At 35.9% G+C, this 25893-nt stretch overlaps 1 protein-coding gene and 1 pseudogene across 4 annotated transcripts in view; both read left to right on the forward strand.

The window, feature by feature from the left end:
- Positions 1-25893, forward strand: part of LDAH (lipid droplet associated hydrolase) — a 99366-nt gene that overhangs the window by 55223 nt on the left and 18250 nt on the right. For 2 of the 4 annotated variants that reach the window (XM_017666942.3, XM_073216014.1), the window contains one exon: positions 12738-12972. The exons of 1 other annotated variant lie outside the window; for it this stretch is intronic. In XM_017666942.3, the coding sequence (XP_017522431.1) occupies positions 12738-12972 (235 nt within the window). Of the gene's footprint in view, positions 1-12737; positions 12973-25893 lie in introns of those variants that run through there. One more of the 4 variants, XR_012122577.1, reaches the window with a different exon arrangement.
- On the forward strand, positions 178-10596 carry LOC140848333 (nuclear pore complex protein Nup88 pseudogene; annotated as a pseudogene).

Below are 25893 nucleotides of genomic sequence, written 5' to 3' on the forward strand. Positions count from 1 at the left end.
TGGCAGAGGTATTTACCGGCTGTCAGGAATGCAGTCCAATCCTGTTAGGGAAGGTAAGAGCCTTCCCAGAGGCACTTGTCCCCTCCCCAAGCTTTGTAGAAGCTGAACGCAGAAGTTCAGGGAGTCAGTGGTAGGGCTCAGGAACTAACTTGGGTTTTTGCTAGCTTAGCAGAGATCATGGTACCGCCAGGAGGGATGGCCCTTGGGAAGCTGGTGTGTCTTGGGTGTCAGTGGAAGGAGGAACACCGGCTTCAGAGACCTGTGAGGGAGAGGATATGTTAAGCTACATCTTTGATACATTTAATTTTTTTCCTGAACTGAAAGGAGGACAGATCTTACCTGTTTCATTACCAAAGCTGCTATTGGGATTTATGCACATCCTTCAGTTATTTGGGTCTAACCTTTTGCCATGAGCTAACTGCTTGTTTTCCCAAGTTTTAATCTTTATCTCATGGGATCTTTGCTGCCCTAACTGCTGGATTTGCTTTTTGCCAGATAAAATGTAACAAGAAAGCCATACTTTGCACCCTCCTTTTGACTTTGGAGAAGCTGGGGGTGTTGCTCGGACAGCTCCTGTGGCAGAAGCCCCTTGTCTGGTGCTTGGCATGTACGCCGTGTGCCTCTGGCCATGGACAATGGTCCCTTGTCATTGTATTACTCTCCTTTGGTCTGAAAGCCTGTGCCTCATCTAGTACAGATACAAAACTGGTATTTTAGTATGTGGAACTGATGTGTACATGTTTTACAGTGTCTTTCAGCAAAGTCAAATGGGGAAGAATCTTTTTACTAGTTTCCCTGAATAACCCTAAGCTCCATCATCAGCACTTTGCTTATGTAGGTACTCAGTGAATGTCAAAGATTTTCTCTTTCCAAGGCCTTTTTCAGAGGTTCCTAGGCCATGATGAGTAAGAGGATTCTAGTACCCATTTTCTTTGTTTCTGTTGCTCTGCTTATTTCCCATAGTGCATTACCTATCATGCGTTATTATAATTCCTCTCCCACTAGAGTTTAAGTTCTCTAAAAGCAGAGACTTTTTGTCTTGGTCACCATTTTGTCCCCAGCACTCCCTGCAGCATCTGGTGTATCAAAGGTGCCAGTGTATCTTGAATGAATGAATGGACCAAGAAGCAGCAAGTAGACCTAACAAATGACTCTCCCCTCTCAGTCATTCTTGGCTTAAGCTTTTAAAGACTGAAATTTCTAACTTAGGAAAGTACCAATCCCATTGTGAAACCACTGGGGCTTTTTACTCCCTGCCCCACGTGGAGTGCTCTGGATCCAAGTTTAGGGAATTGCCAAATAGCAGGGTTTGGGTCAGCAAAGCCATCCTTTCAGATTCTGTGTAGTTTTGCCTTTGGAAACCCAGGGAAAGCTGCAGCTGCCCAAGGTTGTAGTAGTCGCATGAAGATGTCGTAGCTGCAGACATGAAGATGGGCTTGCTGCAGTCACCGTTCACTGAGTTGTGAGACTGCCGAGAGAACACTGCAATTCCGAGTGACAGGTGCTCTACATGACAGAGTAGCTTGTAAAGAATGATCTACATCGGACCTGTGAGCATCATTATTTTCTGTTTGAGTTCTTAGTGATTCTGAATCTGAAAGACTCAAAAGGAAGTGAATTCTAAGAGATTTTTAAGCTGAGGAGATTTGCATTCAAAATAAAATGTGTGTGTAGAAATGTGTGTGTAAAGCTTCAGAAGGATGGGCTATAGGAAGATTTTGAGCCTATGTTTCAAATTAAGTGTAATTATAAATTACATAAATATCTCTGCAAATATGCAAGCATTCCTTGTAATTAGCAATCCTAACATGTAGTTTAAATGCATGAAATGGCTTTTTAAAAATATTTGGGTAATTAAGGTGTAGGAAAAAAATCTCTGCCCCAGGAAATTTCAGTATAATTCACATGAATGACAGGCCAGTTTCATGAGTGTCATCTATCTTAAGCAAAACATACTGAAATGGTATAATTTTCTTTTTCAGTAACCAATATTTAAAGGATCTCATGCTTTACTTCTTAGGATATGGGGTTAGTTATTTTGAAACACTTAGGTTCAAAACACTTGTAAATATTAGCCCATCTCTAGCAATAATGGTAATGATTGATTCAACCATAGGAAATTCTATCACCAAACAATGATTGCTAAGAAATTCTTTTGTATGCACTGTGTATCTTGAATTTACTATGTATTCACTATGTATAGTGCTTAATGGCATGGGCTCCTTGGGTCTATGCCTCCTCTTTGTCACTTTGTAGCTAGACCTCAGTTTTCTCATCTATGGAATGAAGAAACTTACTTGCTAAAGGTGTTATGAGTATTAAATGAGATAATGTATATAAAGTGCATTAGTGTAGTTCCCAGAAGATAGTAAGCCATAACTACTGCTGTTATTCTAAGCACTTCTCTACTGTGAGACATAGTCCTGTCTTACTGATGTATGAAGTTGTTAAGACAGAATATGAGATCTCAAAAAGCAAGTTCTTGATTATTAAAACAGAATGGCATTTGCAGTTTATAAACTGCATGCATATGATTAAATAAGCTGAATAGTCTTATACTAAGGAAGAGGAGAACATGGCCTTCTGGGGAGAGGAGATAAACTTAACTAGGATCATTTCTAGGTCTATGCTTTGACTGTTAACAACTTTATCTTGGAAGGCTGTGTGGTTTATATTGCATATTCTCTAACATGTTTTCATGTTGGCAATCATATAAAAGGAAAAACTGTGTGCTGTTTTCAACATGTGTGTAGTGAGAAGCACCCTGCCCTTACCGCAGCAGGTGGACTCAGCTCATAATCAGATAGGAAAAGTAGCAGGTGATGCTGTTCTTTTGATGTTGAAGTTCCTTTTATCATGGCTTCATGTAGTCATAACACTGGACATCATTGCTGTACCCCAGAAAAATGGATACATCTATAATAAGCTATCTTAACAGTAAGGTTTATTGATATTGATTTTCAGATTTCACATTTTGTTTAAAAAAAATGCCTATTTAATGAAACAGCTTGCACATAAACTACACCTAAACATCAGACTCCTTACCTTATGCCTGTACTTCAGATTGCTTCCTAACTTTCTTTCTGAAAAATGATTAATAATAATAATACATCAGAATAATAAAAATAATTCTGATTAAGAAAAATAAACATCAGAATACTGTGTCTAATCCCCCAAAATGCACCTTGTAAAAAAGTCCCTGTGTGTATCCTCGCCTGTACTATTGGAGGAGACGTGGTTGTGCTTCATTATCAAAAGTTGACTCCAGTAGATTTGAAATGAGAATGAGAAATATATGAAAATGTTTCCTTAGAGTAGAATGAATTGGCCAGCCTAGAAGTTCTTTCTTTAATGAGACAGTAACATAAGAAAATGTTTTGTCTTATACACAGATTTGGAAACCTTCTCTGCACAGCTGTGTTATAAAATTGGGTATACTTCCTTGACCTTAGTGATTTTTTGTGCCAATAGGTTTCTATATTATTAAAGATACTTTTATTACTATGACTTATCCTATCAAATGTGGGCTATAAATTTCATTGAATTTATCATTATGGTATCTAGAAAAAGTGTAAGTTTCATCTAACAGGGAATAACTGTTCTCCATAGGCCACAGAGGAAAACCAGTCTCTCATCAACTAAGTATTAATTATGATAAACAATCTTTGGTCTTTTTTTATTTTAGAGAGGCAATGATGCATTCAGAGTACACATTAGAACTTCCTTATTGTTTTAGTACATTCCCATGATTTCAGAATGCACTTTAATTCTCAATTTGTTATTGATATAAATCAACCAAATGTAACCCTGTAGTTGCTCATGTATATTCAGTTTCCCTTGCATGCAGTTTGTTAAGTATGGGTCACAGTAATGGATCATTTACACGAAGTTATGGATTACTTCCTCTTTCTGCCAGCTGATTTGATCAGTATGAAGTTCCTTATGTGCTGTGGGTTACCTAACTTGTATGGAATCTGTATGGTGCATTTTTTAGTATGACAGTAACTGTATTAACCATTTATGTCCTTGAAATCTTTGAAGATATTTTAACAAACACGAGGACGCCCTTATTTTGAAGTGAATAAACTTAAAAGTAAAATGAGCAGTGGAGTTACCATAAAAGACTAAATTACCAGACTCCTTGGAAAACAGCACATTTTCATTAGTTGATTGTCTGGTTAACTGGACTGGCCAGGGGGGGGAAAGCAAAACGTTTATTTCTGACTTTCCCATTTAAAATGTTTGTAATGTGTTTTAATGTACTTTTCTGCTTTCATAAACAGAGTACAATAGAACATAATTTAGTTTTACTTTCCTAATGAAGAATTTGTAGCAGCTGAGCATCCTTGTTCTGAATAGTTTCTCTTACCATCTGTGGGGCAGAACTTTTAGGGGATTAGGATTAAATGAACTGACCTCACATTATTCCCTGGAATTATTTTTTTAACCAAATCCAAATCCCTGATAATAGTTGGTTTGGTTATTTACTAATATGGTCAAAAGTTGTCTGGAGGAGAAAGTAAGATAGAGTCAAGTTGTTAAATTCTAGCTAGTGGAGATTACATTATTCAGTGACATCTACTTTTCCAGGTTTCAGTTATATGACATAGGTGAGGAACCTCAAAATAAGCAAAATTGCCTTTGTGTTTCAGAATAAAAAACCCTAAGAACATATGAGCCCAAGGCTTAGAATGTCTCATTTGAAGCTTGTCAACTCCCTTTTATTCACAATCCCAACCAGCTGGTTTTGAATAAACAACAGAATTTGGACATCCCCATTGGTAACATATACAAATCTACCTAATGTTTCATCATAGCATAGTACTCCATTGTGTGGATACATCATAATTTATGCAACCACTCCTAATCATGGACACTCATCTCCAGTCTTTACTTTTCTGAATAATTCTGTTTTCAACTTTTCCCAACTGCACTTATTGAACAACTCTTTTTTTCTCCACTGATACCTTTATCATACATTTAATTCCCATATGTATTCAGGTCTGTTTCTAGACTTTTTTGTTGTTGTTCCATTGAGCTACATGATCTTTTTTGATATGTTACTGTTTTAACTATTGCAGTTTCATAATTTGTGTAATGTTTAGTAGAGCACATCTCCCCTCTTTCTGTTCTTTTTCAGAATTCCTAGGTTATGAGTGTATTCCATTTTCCAGATGAACATTAGTTCATCAAACTTCAAAATAAGGATCATTTTTTTAGTATTTTAATTGGGATTAAATGCATTGAATTGACAATTTAGTGGGAGAATATTCTTTTGCAATAGAAAAACAAAGAAATGTCCCTTTGGGTCTTAAAGTTTTCTTTAGATGTGCAGTACATTTCTTTTAATATCTGTTTTTAGCTATTATATGCATGATATTTTCTTAAATGTAAGCCATAAATAATAGTAATTTTGCCTCTCCAGTATTTTATCTTGTCTAATTTCATTGGTTTAGTATTTCTGGTATGGTATTAACAGTACCACAACTAGAATAATCCTATTAAAAGGGAAGTTAGGCATGTCACTCCTGTTTTCAAAATGCTTCAAAGGCCTCTCAGCTGCTCAGTAAGAACCAAAGTCCTCTCAGAGCCCACATCCTCCATCCCCCTGTGGTCCCCTGTGATCACCACTTAAGCTGCTCTTCTTTCGCACACTCTGCTCCAGCAATACTGTTCTCTTTCTTCTACTCAAACACACCAAATTAGGTACTATCTTAGGGCCTTTGCATTTGACCTTCCCTCTCGCAGAAAAACCCTTTTTCCAAATATCTTCCAGCTCCCTCCACAACTGCCTTTGCACAAATGTCCCCTTTCATTGACCCCTTTGCAACTACCACTTCTAGCAATTCCTACTCTTCTTTCATTACTTTGTTTTTTCCCTACTTCACCATGGACTTGAGACTCACTAATAATAATATACATGTTTTATTCAGTTATTATTTTGTTATGTATTCCTTAAATGGACATATAGTTACTTTTTATTTATTAGTCATTTGTTGTGACTTACTAATATACATGTTTTATTCATTTTTATATCGTTTACTCAATCATTTCTTTAATATTTACTGTCAGTTATATTTTTATTATTTATACCTTTCTCATGCAAAAAGTGGTGAGGGTATACAAAAAAATTAAAATGTCAAAATAAGATTTTTAGATTTACATTTTAGATTTAGCTCCAAATATTAGGAATTATTTAAATAAAAATATAGTACATGTACTGGTCATATTATTTAGAAGACAAAGATTGCCATATTAAACAGAGAAAAAGAAAATCCAAGTATATTCTCTAAATATAAAGCTATAGAAAGAAAGTAAAAGAGTGGGAAAGTTATATCTTGCAAATTCTACCGAAAGAAAACTGGTATAGCTATGTTAATATTAAAATAAGCCCTAAGGGAAAAGCATTACTAGTGATGAAGAAAGTTCCTTCATAATTACAAAAGGTTTACTTTGTCAGATACAAATAGTCAATATCAGGGATGAAAAAGGTGATATCACTACTTGTGGTCTGGAGATTGAAGTATAATAGCGAGATATTATAAATAACTTTATACCAGTAAATTTGGAATTTTAAATGAAATGGACAAATCCCTAGAAAAAGGTAATGTCAAAATAGATTCAAGAAGAAAAAGCCTGAATGGTCCTAAGCCATTAATGAAGTTGATTGAATGGATAAGTTAATTTAGTGGGAGAATATTCTTTTGCAATAGAAGAACAAAGAAATGTCAATAGAAGAACAAAAGGTTTACTTTGTCAGGTACAAATAGTCAATATCAGGAATGAAAGAGGTGATACCAAAGAATTAATCAATAGGCAAACTTTCTAAAAGTAAAGCTCCAGATTTCCAATATTCAGAGAATAAATCATTCCATTATTTACAAAATCTTGTCATATAAAATTTTACAAAATCCTCTAGATAATGAAGACAATATTTTCCAACTCAGTTTTCTCAGCTAGCAAACCTTTATATCCAAACCTGGAAAAAAAGAAGAAAGTTATAGGGCAGCTTCACTCACTAACATGCAAAATTCCCACCCAAAATATTAGGAGACCAAATGTAGTAACATATAAAAAAGATGTATTCTGACCAAGGTGCTTTATCCCAAGAATGGAAAGTTAATTTTACATTAGAAAATCAATTGATAATTTACCACATTAATAACTGAAAGGAGAAAAATCACATGACTATCTCAATAGGTACACTATTTGATAAAATTGAGGATCCATTTATGATTTTAAAAAGCAACTAGCAAACTAGGAATAGAGGAACTTTTTTAATTTGACAAAGCATTTCTCTAGAAAACCTTCAGTATACATCATGCTTTATGGTGATTTTGAGTTCAAGAGTAAGAATGATTTCTGTTTAGCATTATTAGTAGGGTTTTGGCCAACTCAGTGAGTTAAGAAAAAGAAATAAAGATACAAGGATTTGAAAGAAGCAAACACAGTCTTTATTTGTGCATGATATGAATAAGTACTTAGAAAATCCAAATGAGTTTACAGACAAGTTATTAGAACCAATAAGGAACTTTAGTAAAATTTTCTAGACACAAGATCAACATGCAAATATCATTTATATGTATAAGCAACCATTTAGAAAATTAAAATTTAAAAATATCTATTTTTAATAGCACAAAAAATAACAAGTACCTAATAATCTGACAAAAGTTATACAAGATGAATACATGTGGTATGTATAAAGTATTTTTAAAGACACTAAAGATTTGTAGGAAAAGGAAAACTATCCCACATTCATGGATGAGATAATATTGTGAAGATAGTACTTCTCCTCAAATTATGTATAAATGTAATACAATCCCAAGTTTGTGGAGCTTGAATAGCCAATGCCAAAATATTTATGGAAATGCATAGCCAGAAGTACCCAAGGCATTTTTGAAGAACAAGAGGGATTTAACATCCTATCAAATATCAAAATATAAAGCTTTCATAAATAAGACATTGTGCTCTTGGTGCAGAGTTAGAAAAGTAGGCCAGTAGGGCAGATTAGAGAGCTCTGAAAAGGACCCATTCACATACACACAAGATGTGCAACGGACATGTCAGTGTAGAGAAGTAGGGAAAGGGCAGTCTTTGCAGTTAATAGTGCTGGGACAATTGGGTTTCCATATGGAAAAAAAAATGAATTAGATCAGTATTTCACCCCACTCATAAAACTCAGTTCCAGGTAGATTTTGAACCTAAATGTGAAAGCCTAGACCGTAGAGCTTTTAGAGATATTATTGAAGACTATATGTTGCCAGAGAACCTGCTGTGACTGTGAACTGTGGCCAGCCTGGCCTCCTTACAGTATCGTGTACCTGTAGCTCCAGGTGGGACTGACAAACAAGAGACAAGCTGAAGCTGAGAAGTCAGTTTCTTCATCATTGTCTTTGCTACCACCACAGCTGCTAACAAGAAACCTGCTCTTCAGCCGGTGGAGTGAAGGTAGCTCCTTCTTGGCCCTTCAGCTAGGAGGCCCTCAGCAGGGCAGTGAGAAACCCAACCTCTCTAAGTACCAAAGATTGCTTTGTGTAAATCCCCCCTGTTTGAAATCTCTCAAGCCTTGTCAAGTCCACTAGAACATTGGTACCACTTACAAGAATAAAGGACTCATGATACTAGAATTACGCCTAAGATAAGGGAAGAATTCTGAATTTGAAGGTGTAAAATCAGTAGTTAACTATAGCACCACTCCAGTTACTGAAAGATTTTTCATCATTTTTACCTCTCAGACTCTTAAAGCATGTTGCTTAGGGTCCAAATGCAATGCCAGGTCCTTGAATTAAACAGCTAATGTTAGACAGTATGGTAAAATTTTACTTACTGTTTGAGCTCCAGACACCCATTACAGTGATTGTGCTTTCAAAACAGAGGAACAAAGTCTAATACTTAATTAATGCCATATTGTTTAAGAGTTACTGTTTGCCAACATCATTAATACTTGGTATTAGTAGACTTCTTAATTTTTGCCAGTCTGAAGTGCATATTCCGTATCTCTAGGAGAAAGCAGTCACATTTGACTTTGAGTCATTGGGAGCTGTCCTGAAGACTATCTTTGGACAGAGGCAAATGTGAAATAGTGTCACACTACTGTCAGTCAGATGCAAGCATATGGTGACCCAGCTGAGGGCCCTGGAGACCTTGGAAAGCTCTTAGGTTCTTGTGTTTCCACAACTGAAGATAACCACAGTGATGAGGCTTGTACTACATACTGTGCGTACCGTGTCCTCAACACTGTATGATTACTATTGAATTGGAATGCTATATGCTGGTGTTATGCTACCAGAGGAAGAAGATGGCCAAATATCAGCCAAGTCCAAGGACTCCAGAGCTGATTTCATGCCTTCTTTGTGTTTGAATGTATTGAGTTGGAGTTCACACTGAAAGTGGCATCCAGGGTGAGTGATTCCTCTAATTGACTTTTCTTATGCTACCAGACTTCACAGAGATTCCATAACCTTTGTATGAATCTGTATATATAACCTTTACATAATCCCATTGCGATACAGGCAACCGGCTCTAATGGGAGGATTCTGGATCATCCTTGGCATTCTGGAGCCCACAGTGATCTTCGTCACAAGTACCCATGAATGCCTCATAAGGCCTTTATTAAGCACAGTCCATCCAGCATCTCTTCTGCTTTGTACTTGAGAAGATTCCAAAGTGGCAGAAACTCCCATATTCTGGCTGAAACCCTTCATTCATTCGAAAAACATGTTATGACCATTTTGCATGTGTTGTTGCCAATCTAACATTTAAAAAATCAACTGAAAAGGCTGAGGCTTCCTGCTTCTAAAGAATGTTTTTTATTCACCACCAAGACTACAGGGAACAGTATATTCTTACTTTTGTGACAGAGGAGGGGATCTAGTAGAGGTCATATTATTATGACCAAAAAAGAAACAACTGAAATACCTCAGTTATTGTTGAGGGAAAAGGAAAAGTCTGTAGGCCATGGCTGAGCCCTCAGCTGACAGATAAAAACAAGGAAAAACAAGGTGATATCACAGTTAGAAAGGAGAGTCCTCTGTGGTTTCTGCCCTTCAGTCCCTGCCCTTTATTAGTAAGAGAGGCTTGAAAGCAGAATTACAGGTGATACCTGATCAACTTTAGCATTTGGGAATGCCATCAAAGAGGTACTATGAAAAAGAGACAGTCAGCAAGAACCTACCTTTACTCTCAGGACTTACCAGGAAAAGTGTATTCAGTTCATCTAGAAGGAGGAATATAAATACATAAGGGTAATGGCAAATCGCTGATCCCTGAAACCAAAGGAACAGATTCACACCAAAGTTGTGAAGTTAAACACCACCAAAAGTCTAAACCCAGAGTGCAGAACAGGTAAGAGGTAGCATTATCTAATTTGTAAAAAAGCATTTTTGAGGAAAAAATAGTATCTTCATGATTTGAGGTTGGAGAAGAATTTCTTGAACCAGGCACAAAGAACAAAAGAAAAGAAAAGACTGCTAAATTCAACTGCATGAAACTTAAGAACTTATCTCCATTAAGAAAAAAAAAGTAAGAAATGACAGGCAAGCCAAGGACTGCAACATGATAAAGAACTGGTATCTAGAAAAAAAAAAAAACTACAAATCTGAAAAAAAGACAGGCAGCTTAATAGAAAAATGTGCAAGACACTTGAATAAGTACTTCAGGGGATATAGAAAATGTCCAATAAACATATAAAAGCTATTCAGCCTTACTAGTTCATCAGAGAAACACAAAGCCACTGTGAAAGTCCACTATTCACCAGGTTAGTCAAAATACAAAGCTTGCAAGCACCAAATGTGGTGAGGATATGTAACAATATGAACTCTCATGTCTGTTGGTAGTGGAGATAAACTGGTACAACTGCTTTGGAAAACTGTTTGAATTATCTATGAAAGCTGAACATGTGCGTATCATATGACCCAGTATTTCTATTTCAAGGGTATGTAGTCAACAGAAATATATATGCATTTGTGTACCAAGAGATGTGTATAAAAATGTTCATAGCAGCCTATTTGTACTATTTCTGGTTTGAAAACAACACAAACATGTATCAGATAAATTGTGATATGTTTATACAGTGGAAAACTGTATAGCAAAGATAAGCTGTTGATACATGTATCAGTATAGATGAATATTATAAACAATGTTGAGTGAAGGAAGTAAAATACAAAAGCATACTGCATGATTACATTTATATAAAGTTCATTAACCAACAAAAATTAACTATGGTATTAAGGCATATATTAGTCTTCTCAAACTGCTCTAACAAAATACCATAGCCTAGGTGGCTAAAACAACTGACATTCATTTTCTCACAGTTCTGGAGGCTGGGAGTCCAAGATCATTATGGTCAATTTCTGGTGAGACGTCTTCCTGGCTAGTAGATGGCCACTTTCTCCCTGTGTGCTCATCAGACCTCTTCTGTGTTCTTGAGAAGAGAGCAAGCTCTCTTGTGTCTCCCCTAATATGGATACTAATCGTATCTGTGAGGGCCCCACCCTTATGACCTCTTTAGCCTTAATTACCTATCTGAAGATACTGTCACACCAGGGGTTAGGGCTTTGGCATGTAAATTTTGGGAGACACAATTCAGTCATTATAGCAGGATGGTAAGTATTAATGTAAAGCAAAATAAGGAACTGACTATAAAGGATGATAAGTATTGACACAAGTAACATACTGAGGTCAGGATAAAGGCTTACCTAAGATGAGCAGAGGAAGGAATGATTGGAAGATGCCATACTGACAGTGTTTTGTTTCTTGAACCATTTTATAAATTATTTCTTAAATTGCATATTTATGTTCTTTATGGTTTTCTGTATGTTATACTTAACACCTTAAAAGATTAAAAAATAAAACCATTGTACCCATTCTCATTTCCTGTTCTATATGTTAACATTCATGATCTATTCCATTTATATTATTCCATGATTAATATGGAAACTTAAGAACTTATCTCCATTAAAAAAATAATAATAAGAGATGAACAGGCAAGCCCACTATTTTGGCTTTTCTGATCCCCCATGGAAGTTATATATTAATTTTTAAAGTATTAATATGGTGGACAGTAGTAAATTTTAAGTGTTTTAATGATGCTTTTTCTCCTTCTGGAGTATTATTAAAACATATTTCATGACATTCTGATGAATTGGGTTGAAATGATATTTTTGTTCATAAACTTCTTCCCATGTAGGTAGAGATTTCCAGCTTCACTTGTCCCTGGTCTGCCCTTTATTAAGGTTGAATCAGTTGTTAAGAATATATTTGGTCCTGTTAAAGATCATCTCTGGCTGGTAAAATTAAGGAATAGAGGAGCTTTTCAAAAGTGTACTTTCTCCACGTATAATCAGTAAAAGAATGCTGACTAGAGTTTTTTATGTATCTCTGTTTTTTTCTGTTAGCATTAGTAAATCACGTTGGTGTAACTACTAAAATAATACATTAATTACTGCTTTCAACAATCCTCCAAAGGGACTCTGAATTGCTATCACAGTCAAGAAGTTATCCAGGAATTCTGATTTCTTCCTCGCTCTGAAAATTAACTCCAACCACTCAAGCAATATCCTTATATCCTACCCAGATTGATTGTGGGCTGAGAAGGCAGCAGATGGTAGTTCTCATTCTGAACAGATTTTAGTCATATTCTAAAACCCAGTCATTTGTAAATATTGTTAATAGAAAAAAACAGTAAAGCAGTAAGTCCCTTAAGAAAAGGTCTCATCAAACTATGTTTTTTATTGTAGATAATTCGCTCCTTTCTGCTCTTTCCAACAATTGAGCGAATGTCTGAGACGCCCAACGGCCGGATCGCCACTCCACTTTTGTGCTGGTTTCGATATGTGCTCTATGTTCTTGGCTACTTTTTACTTAAACCATGGCCTTTGAAAATCAAGTCCTTGTTGATCAGAATGAGCCTTCAAATGATGAGCCTGAAGTACGAGTTTTCACTCCTAAATATACTGGAACCATTCTGCCTTGGTGAGCATGTTTTAAAATGTATCTTTACTCTTGTGTCACAAGGTGTTGAGAGAATAATCTCAGACAGTGGATTAATATCAAGCAAGGAATTATTTGTTGAGATTGTTTCCTCCCAAAAGTTTGAAACTAGAAATAAAATGAAATTATTGAGTTCTGTAGGACAGACAGAAAAGTCTGACAAAGTTTTCATTTTAAACCTTATCCTTCTGATTCTCCAGTCTAGCTGCAGGATGGTGAGAAAGAATTCTTCTCTATCTAGTACACTCTATTTAATGTAATAAAATAGTCCTTACAGGAATCCACGGTGTGCACTGTTAGCTCAGTGTGAGCGCTTTGCAAAAAACAGTCCAAGGAAACCAGGCCCAATATTCCTGTAGAGTGAATGGCATTTACTTCCCTCTTTAAATGTTTTTGGAGGTGTTTAAATTATAAAAGTAATAAGTAATAGTTATAGTAATATAACACTGACTACTTTGCTGACTATATTTTCTGAATGTGCCAAAGAATGTTTTATTACTTTACTTTTTGGCTTCAAATGTAGTTTTTAAGCATAACATATCTTTTTAGCTAATAACAACCTATACTATACTTATAAATGATCTTTGTAATAAAATAAGCCTTTCCTTATCTATAAAATGGGGGTGATAATATCCCACACCTCTGAAGATTACTATAAGATTAAACATGATAATGTATGTAAGGTGTCTAGTATTTTATTTATAATAAGACTTCAATTAATGATATCACAACAGTTGCTGCAGCAGCTGTTGGCACCATTCGGAACTTTTACATGTAGACCTTAGAAGAGCTAATGAGCTTTGAGTATTATTATTTGCCCCATTTTATAGATAAAGATACTGAGTTACAGAGAAGTTACATGATTTTCCCAGAGTCACACAACTAGTGGGTAGTGTTCAAACTCCAGCACACTGCCACTGTGCTAAGCTTCCTTTTACCTTAATTGCTGCTATTGTCTTTTTCCCTTAGTCAATCATAATAAAGTTTGTGATGCTCACGTACATTAAGAGTACCACAAGATCATGAGCATAGCAAATCCAGAAACAAGACACACTACTGCCTTTTCAGTTGTACAGCTACAGATTGTATGGGTTGTGTTTATCCAAATAGGTAGCAAGAAGCAGTCCTCAGAAAAACAAAGTTCAATTCTTTATTTAGCCTTAGCATAGCAATGAAAGAAGGGAAGCAACGCTAAGGATAGTCATAAAAATTATTAAAAATTGGAGTTGGTGATGTCCCTTAAAGATTTTCTGGTCCAGCTCTTTATCCTTCCCTCTTATTATAGAAGAGAAAGAGATGGTCTAGTAAGTGAAAATGGCACTGACTGCAAGTCAGAAACCCTCAGCTTTCATTTTGGTTTACCCCAGGCCCACTCTGTGGCCTCAATTAGGCCTCTCCTCTCTCTCATTCTCAGTCATTGACCAAATCAAGAGTTAGACTAAATGATGTCTAAGGGCAAGTACACCTTTGGAAATTATTTGAGACCAAATAGAAATCACTTGAAATTCCTATCTAAAGTTACTCCACATACCTTTTAATAAGTCATTTTATTTCACTTCACAGCTTTTTTTTCCTTCTTGGTTATTTTTCTTTTTACATCATAGAAAGGATTTTAAAAAACATTCTCTATTTAGGGACTCCATTTTTCTCTAAGAACTTCTGCTTCCAGGAAGATAGAATAGATACACCTTTCCCTGCATCTCCTACTAAGTACTAAAGCCCCTGTATATTTTACATAAAACAAATATAGGAAGACTTTGCAAGGTGGAAAAGAAAACAAACCTTTCTTCTGTAGGAATCTCAGACTCAGAGAACAGTGCAGTAGTGATTTCCCTGGGTTTCTTTGTACCACATATATCCTAGACTTGGAACTAGCAACCCAGAAGCACCAACAGATACAGACAAAAAATGCCCCAGCAAGAACCTGTACTTTCTAGCCAAAGGACCAGGGAAATGGCAACCTTTGTAAAGTAAACTTTCAGGTAATAACTGCTCTAATCTAGCCAAGCATAATATTAAAATGTGGCCTTATCTGTACCCATGCTAGCAAAGGCCAAGTAGGAAGCCTGGATTTCACCCCCCACCCAACCGTATTGAGACACTTTTCTCCTTCCCCACTAGGGCAGTGTCAGGAGGAGGCTGTGAAGAGTGAGAGCTCCCACCACTGCTTAGCAGTATGGGGCCATGACCACCACCACCCGTGAGGTCAGGGGAGGTCACGTGAGGGGAAGTTGCAAGGCTGGAAGAGTAACAGTAGAAGCCTAGAGAGGAGTCAGAATTTTACCCCTGCCCAACGATAATGAGGAGTCTCCCCACTCTTTGGATGTCAGCAGAAACCTGGTGGAGAACCTGGCAGTAGAGAGGTGATACTCCCCCCTTCACTCTTCCCCTGTGGAGAAGTATTGGGGAAAAATAAAATATAAATTGGGAAGTTTAAATAAGATCCAGAGTATCATAATGAAACTTAAAATGTCCATATTTTAGTTAAAAATCACTTATCATTCCAAGAACCCAGAAAAATCTCAATCTGAATGGGAAAAGACCATAGGTGCCTGTACCAAGATGATGGAGATGTCAGAATTATCTGATAAAGATTTTAAAGCAGCCATTATAAAAATGCTTTGGTGAGCAGTTAATAAACATATTTGAAACTAATGAAAAATTAGAAAGTCTCAAGAAAAAGAAGACTTAAACTGGAAATTTTAGAATTGAAAAAATAAATGAAAAAAACTCAATGTGTGGGCTCAACAGTAAAATTGAGGGGACATAGGAAAGAATCAGTGAACATAAAGATAGAACAATAGAAAATAGGAACTTTCCACATTTGGTAAAAGACATAAAACTACAGATTCAAGAAGCTGGATAAACTCCAAACAAGATAAACTTAAAGAAATTCACACCAATACACATCATAATTAAACTTTTGAAAACCAAAACAAGGAAAATGCCTTGAAAGCTGCCAGAGAGGAATGAAGATTATTTATAGAGGAAAATCTATTTGAATGACAGCTGTTTCTCATCAGAATATATAGAGGCCAAAAGAAATGACATGTATTTCAAGTACAAAAAGAAAAGAACTGTCAATGTAGAATTCTTTATCTAATGAAAATATACTTCAGGAAAAAAGTAAAAAAGACATACTCCAGTGAAGGAAGACTAAAGGAATTTGTCCTAAAAGAACAGCTGTAGGAAGTTCTCTGTACAGAAAGGGAGTGATAAAAGGAATCTTGAAACATTAAGAAAGGAAGAAACAACAGAAGGAACAAAAATGTGAGTAATTACATTTTCCTTCTCTTCTTGAGATTTCTGAATTATATTTTAATAGTTGAAACATTGTAACACTGATATGGTTCTAAATATATACACAAGTATTTAAGACAACTATAAATGATGGAGGGCAAAGGAACATAAATGGAAATAAGGTTTCTATGCTTTGCTGGAACTGGTAAGATGTCAACAGCAATAGACTGTATTAAGTTGCATATATAAAATGTAATACCTAGAATAACCACTTCATAATTATACAAAGAGACATAATCAAAACACCATAGGTAACTCAAAATGATATTCTAAAAACATATTCAGTAACAAATAGGAAGACAAAAAGAAGACCACAGAGGAACAAAAAATGGAAAACAAATAATATAATGGCATAACAAACTCTTACCAATAATTACATTACATGTAAATGATCAAAATACACCAATTAAAAGACAAAGATTGGCAGAGTGGATTAAATAATATAACCTAAGTTTACTGCTGTCTTCAGAAAACTCAGTTCAAATATAATTATATAGATTGAAAGTAAAAGAATGGAAAAGGTACATCATGCAAACATTAATCAGAAGGAACCACAAATGACTGTGATATCAGATAAAGTAAACTTAAGCAAAGAAAATTACCAGGGACAGAGAGGAACATTACGTAATAAAATAAAAGGGTCAGTCTACCAAGACTATGTAACAATCCTAAATGTGTATGCACATTTAGGACATGGACGATCCAAACAGGAGAGTGCCAAAATACATAAGGCAAAAACTGATCGAACAGAAAGGAGTAATGGACAAATCCATTGGATAGTTGGATACTCAAACACTCCTGTCCCAAGAAATGATAGAACAAGACAGAAAATTACCAAGGATATAGAAGAATTCAGTGACAGTATCAACCAACAAGATTTAATAGACATTTGTAGAACATTCCACCCAAAACATCTGCATTTCTGATAGACGTTAGATAGCTACCTGTGCTTTCCTTATGCATCTAGAAATATTTTCTAAACCCAAACCAGGACATGGGATATAAGAAAGTTTTATTTATTTGTTTTTCTCTATATATTTAGTGAATATGTAATATATTACATGTGATATATAATCAAGTGCTTCATGTTCTTAATTAAAGCAGGTAATCATATAAATGTTTTTTCCAATTTTTCTACACCAGAATTATGAACACCTGTTGGAGAAGAGTAGGTTCTGTAAGCTGCACTTGAGAGAAAGGAATCTGCCTTTCAGCTGTAGTAATAGACCCCCTACTGCATTTTACAGCAGTCCTAAGTACAGGCATCAAGTTTGGACACAGGACACATTCCTCCCTGATTGAAGGCAACCAGAGCCTTCTGCCACTTTGTTGCTTGGAGAGCCCTGGAGTTTCTTCGCCACACAACCATAGTAGAGTTGTACTGTGCAAAATAGATTCTGTAAACCAGACTGAACACTCAGCCACATTGCTTCATCTATGTGCCAGACAACCAAGTTGCAAACAAACTTTTGAAACACAGCCCTCATATTTCTGACATCTCTCCCTTCTCTGATTTTCTATTCTCTTCTAGATCTGACCTTCTGATGTCCAAGTAACCAGTACTTCAGTCTTCTCCTTTATTCCCCATAACCCTGGGTAAAGAGAAAGGAGGCAAGAATTACCTGTCTTCTTTCTTCTTTGGGTTCTTGGTTCATATTCTACTTGGGTACTTTTTTCAGTCTCCTAGTAGTGACCCTAGGTTGATCCTTACCCAGGCATCTGAAATATCCTGGCCAGACTCTTCCCACCTGTCCCCTTTGGGTACTGCATCATTCTTGCTGCCTCTTGGGACCATTACCACAGAAGCTAACTTTGCCCTGGCCAGCCCCGGCCAGCCCTTAGGCGATTCCTGTTACCTTGCTTACTGCAAATGGAAGAAGATCGCTGCTGAGACAGATCCATACTCAAAAGATAATGCCCCGGCCTTTGCAGATGGTTAGTTGACACCTCTTGAGTTTATATCTCATAAATAGTGTAGGTAGTCAATATTCACGCCAGCCACTTGAGCTGGTGGCATGATTTTCAGGTTATACAAGGAGGAGTTATTAAAGAAAAGGAGACCAGATCTGAGATCATTCTCAGTGGTCATATCTGTGCCATCTGGACATTCCTCCGAAAGATCTGCTTTTCTGTGGCTTGATTGTCATCCAGACAATAACCTTTAACATGCCAGCTTCACTTTTAGGAGGCTTTGCAGTATTTACACATTATGTAATGTCTGTGCTTCAGTAGAAATCATATGGAAACAAATGGAGGAAGTTTCCAGTCCACTAATAATAATAAATCCTTCTTTATCTAGACAGACACTGATTTTCTGTATCCTTTAGTTTATACACATATTTTTTTGTTGTAGTAAGGTCTGAAAAATTTAAGGAACTCAAGTATTCTGAATGCTGGTGCCCTTTTGGCAAAGATGGCACTTCCCGTAGGCTGAGATTCTATGTATTAGTCTTCACCAGACTGAGTGAAACATGATTTCCTATCCAGCATTCAGAGAAGAGTAGCCCTACTTCAGTTAGCGGTACTTTATTAACTTTGCCAGGGTTCATCAGTTCAATTTAGGTAAGTAGATTGTTATTTTAAATGTTATTTTTAAGGGAAATACAATTTTTTTAATTTTAATTCTGGAATGTTTGCTACTACATATTTTCTTTAGAATAGATGTTCTATTTCACGACAAATAGACTTTTCACTGAGACAGCTTAATTGTATTTCTGATCAAAGCTCACAGCAAATGTATTTTAGCTTAGCAATATCATAGGTCAACATAATTAACTTTCAAATATATTCTAGGGTCTTTTGTTTGGTTAGGCCAAATTGACGTTTTAATTCCTTTCCGTTACCTAACTAGAAAAACAGGGCAGAGACAAAGGGCATTCCTGGTAGGTTACGTTACTTTGTTGTATATATTCTTGTAAAAGAAACTTTCGTAATCTTTACTTTCCGTAATCAATATGAAAATAACTTTTAAAAACATGTACAGTGATATGAAAGGAACTGAACTGGTCAGTGAACTGACACACGAACTTCACTACAGAATCATGGATTTCTTCTCAAAATACTTTAACCCTAGAATAATTTTTTGAATAAAACAAAACCAGACTCCCATTGTTACCTATTCTCTCATTTGTGTATATAGCTTAGGAAAATCCATTTATAAATGCCAACTGAAGTTTTAATGATTCACGGAAGTTTAGCCTACAACTCAGCAATGAAGGAAAAGATTTTTTGTATATATGGTCAGGATTGGGATTTAGGGCAAAAGATGATTAGATAAAGTACTAGAACATCATCCCTGGTTTAAAATTAAATGGCTCAATGAAGTTTTCACTATTTCTAAAGAAATTTCTAAAGAAATTTACATTTCTATATAATTATTTGCCATTGAAAAAGTTGAATTATTTTTTTAAAAATCATACACCTTGAGTTGTGATTTGCACTTCAGTGAACTCAGTGTCACATAGATAAGATTATCTGTTTACAGAATAAATGGATAGTTATAATAACCAAAGTCTTGGCTAATGGAGAAATGCATAATACATCATATGAATAATAAACACTTCTCCAAATTATTCAGAGATTTCAGAGGATAGAATTACTTTTTTAGGTCTGGTTTTCACATTGTTAAAAGCCACATTTAGCACCATTAGGAAAGATGAAAAACAACCTGGAACAAAATAAAGAACTCCCCCTTATAAGAAGACTTCCTGGTTTCTAAGTACAGCTAGTCCTGCTTAACCTTCTGACAAACTCCTGGTTTATGCTTCTCGGAGTGTTTCTAGTCCTAACTCTGCCTGAGCAGCTCTGTCTGGATGGAGCTCCGCTGGAGTGTAGGGTACTCATGTCTGCAAGACCATCTAGTTTTATAGTCTTTTCTCATCCCAAGAATTGGCTACCATGCAGCCCTGCATGGCTGGCACTTCTCTAACTGCCCTGCCTTCAGCAACATCTTGCCAGCTTCAGGACGAGTCAGACGATGGGCTGAAGGACCTGTCCTTGGCAAGGCTCTTCTTCAGTCAGCCCCTACCTCTGCCTCCTCTCAGGGAAGTCTTAGTATATACAGAGATGGCATGATGCCACCCTCTCCCCGACCCCTGTGTATGACCAAAAACACCCAGAAAATTTCAAGGCCCCATCTTTGTCTTTGTTAGTAGGATTGAGTTTGGCTATGGATAACAGGAAACTAAATTACAGTGGCCTAAACAGACAGGCATCTCTTTTTCTCATGCACCAGGAAATCTAGAGGTAGACAGTCTACAGATAAATAATATTTCAACAGTGCCATCAGGGAGGTGGGTTCTTTCCAGATTTCTACTCTTTTGTCCTCACACATGGGAGATCTACTACTTCAAGAATTCACCTGTCCTAATTAAACTTGTTCATCTGCAGTTAGTCCCTGTGCTTCAGCACTAGCAACCCTTTCTCCCCAATGTAACAGCAAAACCAGCTAACCTGGGGCATTCTGCTATGGAACCTTACTAGTGGCATCCGACCACGTACGGCCAAAACAGCAGGACAACTTGGCTTCCAGCCCCTAATTTCGACATTAGAAAGCTACTCATGCATCTCCCCACACCTCCTGTTACATCATTAATTGTGGTTTTACTTCCCTCTGCATTTTCTCCCACTGCTGTGACCAGTGCTTATGTGGCCTATTTTGGGGCCAGTCTCAACAGAAACTCTTAAACTTGCTCTTTTGCTTGCAGTGGTCAATGATTTGTTACAATTTTACACCAGTACCTGCCAGCTTGGCTCACCAATGACTGTGCTTCAGCCTCCATTTCTGGCCTCCATTGTGGCATCAGCTCTTGCACTACTCAAGGAGGGCAGCAGGTTTTTCCTCCTGACCCCCACCCCCCAAAACAAAATACAAATAAAACACCAACCCAGTCCTTTCTCATTTATTTCATTTAACAACCCTTACTGTCCCTTGCATGAACCAAGCACTTGGATAAGCCCTGGAAAGAATGAAAAGTGAAATAGAGCTCCTTCTCTTTAGTTACTTTCACCAGGTTAGGGGAGACAAATCTGAAGAATTTAAATATATCACAGTTATGGCTATCATGAAAACAGATGCAGGGCATGAGCTGTACTGAGAAAGGAGAGATCAATTCTACCTAGATGAGTAAGGGAGGAGAAAACAAATCGGACTTGAAGATTATTTTTTTGCCAGGCAGCAAAATGATGTCAAGGTAGGTGATTGAGTTAAAAAGAAGGCAGCCTCCTATTGTAGATCATGTGACCTTGAAAGATTTCGTGATACCGTTTATCCTGTGAGATGAATATCCTATTGATCTTCCAACTTCAGCCCTCACCCATTTTAGTCCTCTAGCCACTCTACCATGAGGTGAAGTTCTGTAGTTAACATCTGAACCCTAAGCAAATTTGCAAGATGATAGTAGCAAAAAAATAGAATAGTAGACTCCTTGGAGAGTTTCTTTTACACCTGTATTTAGATTTGTAATGAAACAAAAGTAAACAACATTCTTCTAAATCTTTCTCTTTCTTCATGTTTTTATTTCCATTACTCCTGCCATCAGATATTTCCTTCACTGTGGCACTGTGGTGCTTGAAACTGAATTCTGCTGGGTTTCCAGGAATACCACTGACAGTCATTGCCAAGAGAAATGTGTTTTCCCCTTAGGAAATTACACTTCTGTTTGGTATTATTATTTCTGACCACTGTGTTGTGTTATGAGCATTTCTGAGGAATGAAAAAGATGGCTTCCTTGGAGCAATTACTGGAAAAGAAACTGGTATTCTACTTTCTTTTTTTTTAATGGTATACTGAAATGGGAATTTACTAGGAGAAAAAAAAATAGGAATAAAAGTAGGGCCTATCCCTTTAAAAGATGCATTCCCTGATGAAAAATTTACTTTTAGAAATGTAAGAGTTCTTACAAGTTGCTTAAATTTTTTAATTTTTTCTAATTCAAGAGTGACACTACAGCAAAGCATTTACCTCCATGAATTATCTTATTTCCCTTTAGAATTCTCCTTTGATCCAGGAGTTATTTAGAAATGTGTTATTTTGTTCCCATGTTTTTGGAGATTTGGGGGATATCTTTCTTTTTTCATTTCAAATTTGGTTCCATGTGGCCAGAGAGCATATTTTGCATGACTTTAATTGTTTAAATGGATTGAAATTTATTTTATGACCAGGATATGGTTTATCTTTGGAAATGTTCTGTGGATACTTTAAAAGAATGTCCATTCTATTCTTGTTGAGTAGACTGTTCTGTAGACACCAGGTCAAGTTGCTTGATGGTGTCATTCAGGTTTTCTATATTCTTACTGATTTTCTTTCTAACTGTTCTGTCAATGACTGGAAGATGAGTTTTGAAATCTCTGACTGTATTTGTGGATTTGTCTGTTTCTTGTAACATTAGGTACATAACATTTGGGACGTTCATATACTCTTGATGAATTGACCTTTTATCACTATGATATCACCCTCTTTGTCTCTGGTAACATTTTTTGCTCTGAAATCCATTTTGTCTAATAATACAGTCATTTTACCTTTCTTTTGACTGAGGTTAACATGATATATGTTTTTCTAGCCTTTAACTTTTATCCTATTTATATATTTATATGTAGGCAGCAAACAACTGAATCTTTCCTTCTTACCCATCCTGACTTTTAATGTGAGTAGTAAGACAATTTAAATTTAATGCAATTATTAATAGGGTTGGGTTTAAGTTTACCATCTTGATATATATTTTCTATTTAAATATCTCCTGTGTTCTTTGATCCATTTTTGGTTTTTTTCCACCTCTTTATGAATTAATTGCTTTTTTTGTTGTTTTCTCTCCTTTGTCAGCTGATTAGTTACAATTCTTTGTTCTGCTGTTTTAGTGGTTGCTTTAGGGTTTATAATATATGTCTATAACTTTAACAGTCTTCAGATAATATTACAACAATTTACCTATACCATAAGAACCTTACAACAGTGAGCCATTTCTTTCCCCGACATCTGTGATATTATTGTCATACAATTTATTTTTTTGACCTTATTATTTTTTGCTTTAGACAGTTTTCCTATAAAGAGATGTAAGTCAGAGAGAATGTACTTTAAATTTATTCATATAGTTAACATTTTGAATGCCTTTTATTTCTTTGAATAGACATAATTTCTGTCAGACATCATCTTTTTGCTTGAAGTACTTCTCTTAGCATTTCTGGTAGTACAGTTCTGCTCGTAGGTAATTCTTTCAGCTTTTGTATGTCTGAAAGTCTTTATTTTGTCTTCATTTTTGAAATCTGTTTTCACTGGCTGTAGAATTCTAGATTGGCAGGTTTGTTTCTTTCATTACTTTAAAGGTGTTATTTCACTGTTAATAATGTCTACATTATTTCAAGAAGAAATCTGCTGTCATTTTAAATCTTGGTTCCTCTGTAAGTACTATATTATTTTTCTCTCTGTTTTTAAGATTTTCTCTTTATCTTTGGTTATAACCAATTTATGATGTACCTTGGTGTAGTTATTCTTCATGTTTCTTGTGCTTTGGGATTCTTTGAGCTCCTTGGACCTATAGATTTATGGTTTTCAGAAATTTGGGAATTTTTTCAGTCATTCTTTCTTCAAATATGTTTTCTATACCTCCCTCCTTCAATGTCACCAATTATATGGTATAATGAGACCACTTTGAAGTTCACTCACAGGTCATTGATGCTCTGTCCTTTCTTGTTTTCTCTAGTTTCTTTCTCCTTGTTTCCTTTTAGTTAGTTTTATTATTAAATCTTCAATTCACTAATTTTCCTTTTACATCTGCTCTGCTATTAATCCCATCCATTTTTCATCTCTTGAAGTTTGATATGGGTCTTTCTTATATCTTCCGTAATTCTACTTAACATACTCAATACTTACTGCTTCTTGAATATATACAATAAGGTATAAAACTTTTGATACCTGTATCTACCCTTGTTTTAAAAATATGTTGATTTTGGTATCATTTTAGTGCCATAAAACTTTCTTTTAAATTGCACAAGTCAGTGGTTTTTATATATTCTCAGAGTAATGCAACCATGGCAACTATCTCACTTCAGAATATTTTCATCACCTCAAAAGAAACCCCATACCTTTTAGCACTCCCTCCCCATTTCCTCCTTCCCCCAGTTCCAAGAAACCAATAATCCACTTCCTGTCTATGGATTTGCCTATCACAGAGACACTTCAAATAAATGGAATTATGCAGTTTATGGCCATTTGTGACTTGGTCTTTCACTGAGAATAATGTTTTCAGGTTCATTCATGTTGTAGCATGTATTAGTACATTATTGTTGCTCAATATTATATTTTATAGCTACATCACATTTTGATCTCATTCATTAGCTGGTAGACGTTCAAATGGTTTCTAATTTTGAGCTAGTATGAACAATGCTACTATAAACATTCATGTACAAGTTTTGTGTGGACCTTTGTTTTCAATTATCTTGGGCTTTATGCATTCAGGTAGAAATGCTAGATATATATATGGTAACTATTTAACATTCTGAGAAACTGCCAAACTGTCTGCACCAATTTACAATGCCACCAGCAATGTATGAGGGTTTCAGTTTCTCTACATCCTTGTCAACACTGATATTATTTGCCTTTTTTCTTATAGCCAACCGGGTAGCTATGATGTGGTGTCTCATTGTGGTTCTGACTGCATTTCTTTGAGGACTCATGATCTCATGTGCTTATTGACCATTTGTATTATCTTCTTTAGAGAAATACCTATTCAGATCCTTTGCCCATTTTTAGTCAAGTTATTTGTCTTTTCATTGTTGCATTGTAAGAGTTCTTTATATATTCTGGATTTTAGATCTATATTAGATCTATAATTTTCTCCCACTCTTGTGTCATTTCATAATACCTTTAGAATAGAAAGGTGTTAAATTTTATAAAATCAATGTTTTTTCCTTTTGCCATTGGTTTTTGGTGTCATATCTGAGAAATCATTGCCTATTCTAAGATCACAAAGATGTATTCTTATGCTTCCTTCTAAGAGGTTTATAGATTTAGTTGTTACATTTATCTTTGTCATTTCTAGGTCAGTTTTGATTCATTTTTTTCCTCATTTTGGGTTGTATTTTCCTGCCTTGCATGTTTGATGGCTTATTGGATGTTTCACACTGTTAGTTTTACCTTGTCAGAAGCTGGATATTTTTGTATTCATGTAGATATTCTTGAAATTTGTTATGGGACACAGTTATGTTACTTGGAAATAGTTTGGTCCTTTTTGGTCTTTGTTTTGAGCCTGTTCATTGGCACCAGAACAGCATTTAGTTTATGGCTGCTTTTACCCTACCACTAAGGCAAAGCCTCTCTAGGTTCTAGAGTTGATACTTCATGAATTATGAGATTTTCTACTGGGCAGGTAAAAATAGTAACTTTCCCTTGCTGGGGATTGTTCCCTCTAAATCCTTTCAAGGTGGTCTTTTCCCCAGTTTCTGGTAGTGTCTCACATGAGAATGCCAATTAGTACTTAGCTGGAATACGAGAGGAACCCCCCTGCAGATCTCTGGAGCTTCCTTCCCATCCCCCTCTTTCTGCAGCCCTTTCTTGTGTTACTCTGCCCTAACCAAACCACTGCGTACTCACAGACTCCAAGTAAGGCC

This window comes from Manis javanica, chromosome 1 (assembly GCF_040802235.1).
Source record: "Manis javanica isolate MJ-LG chromosome 1, MJ_LKY, whole genome shotgun sequence".
Taxonomy (NCBI): domain Eukaryota; kingdom Metazoa; phylum Chordata; class Mammalia; order Pholidota; family Manidae; genus Manis; species Manis javanica.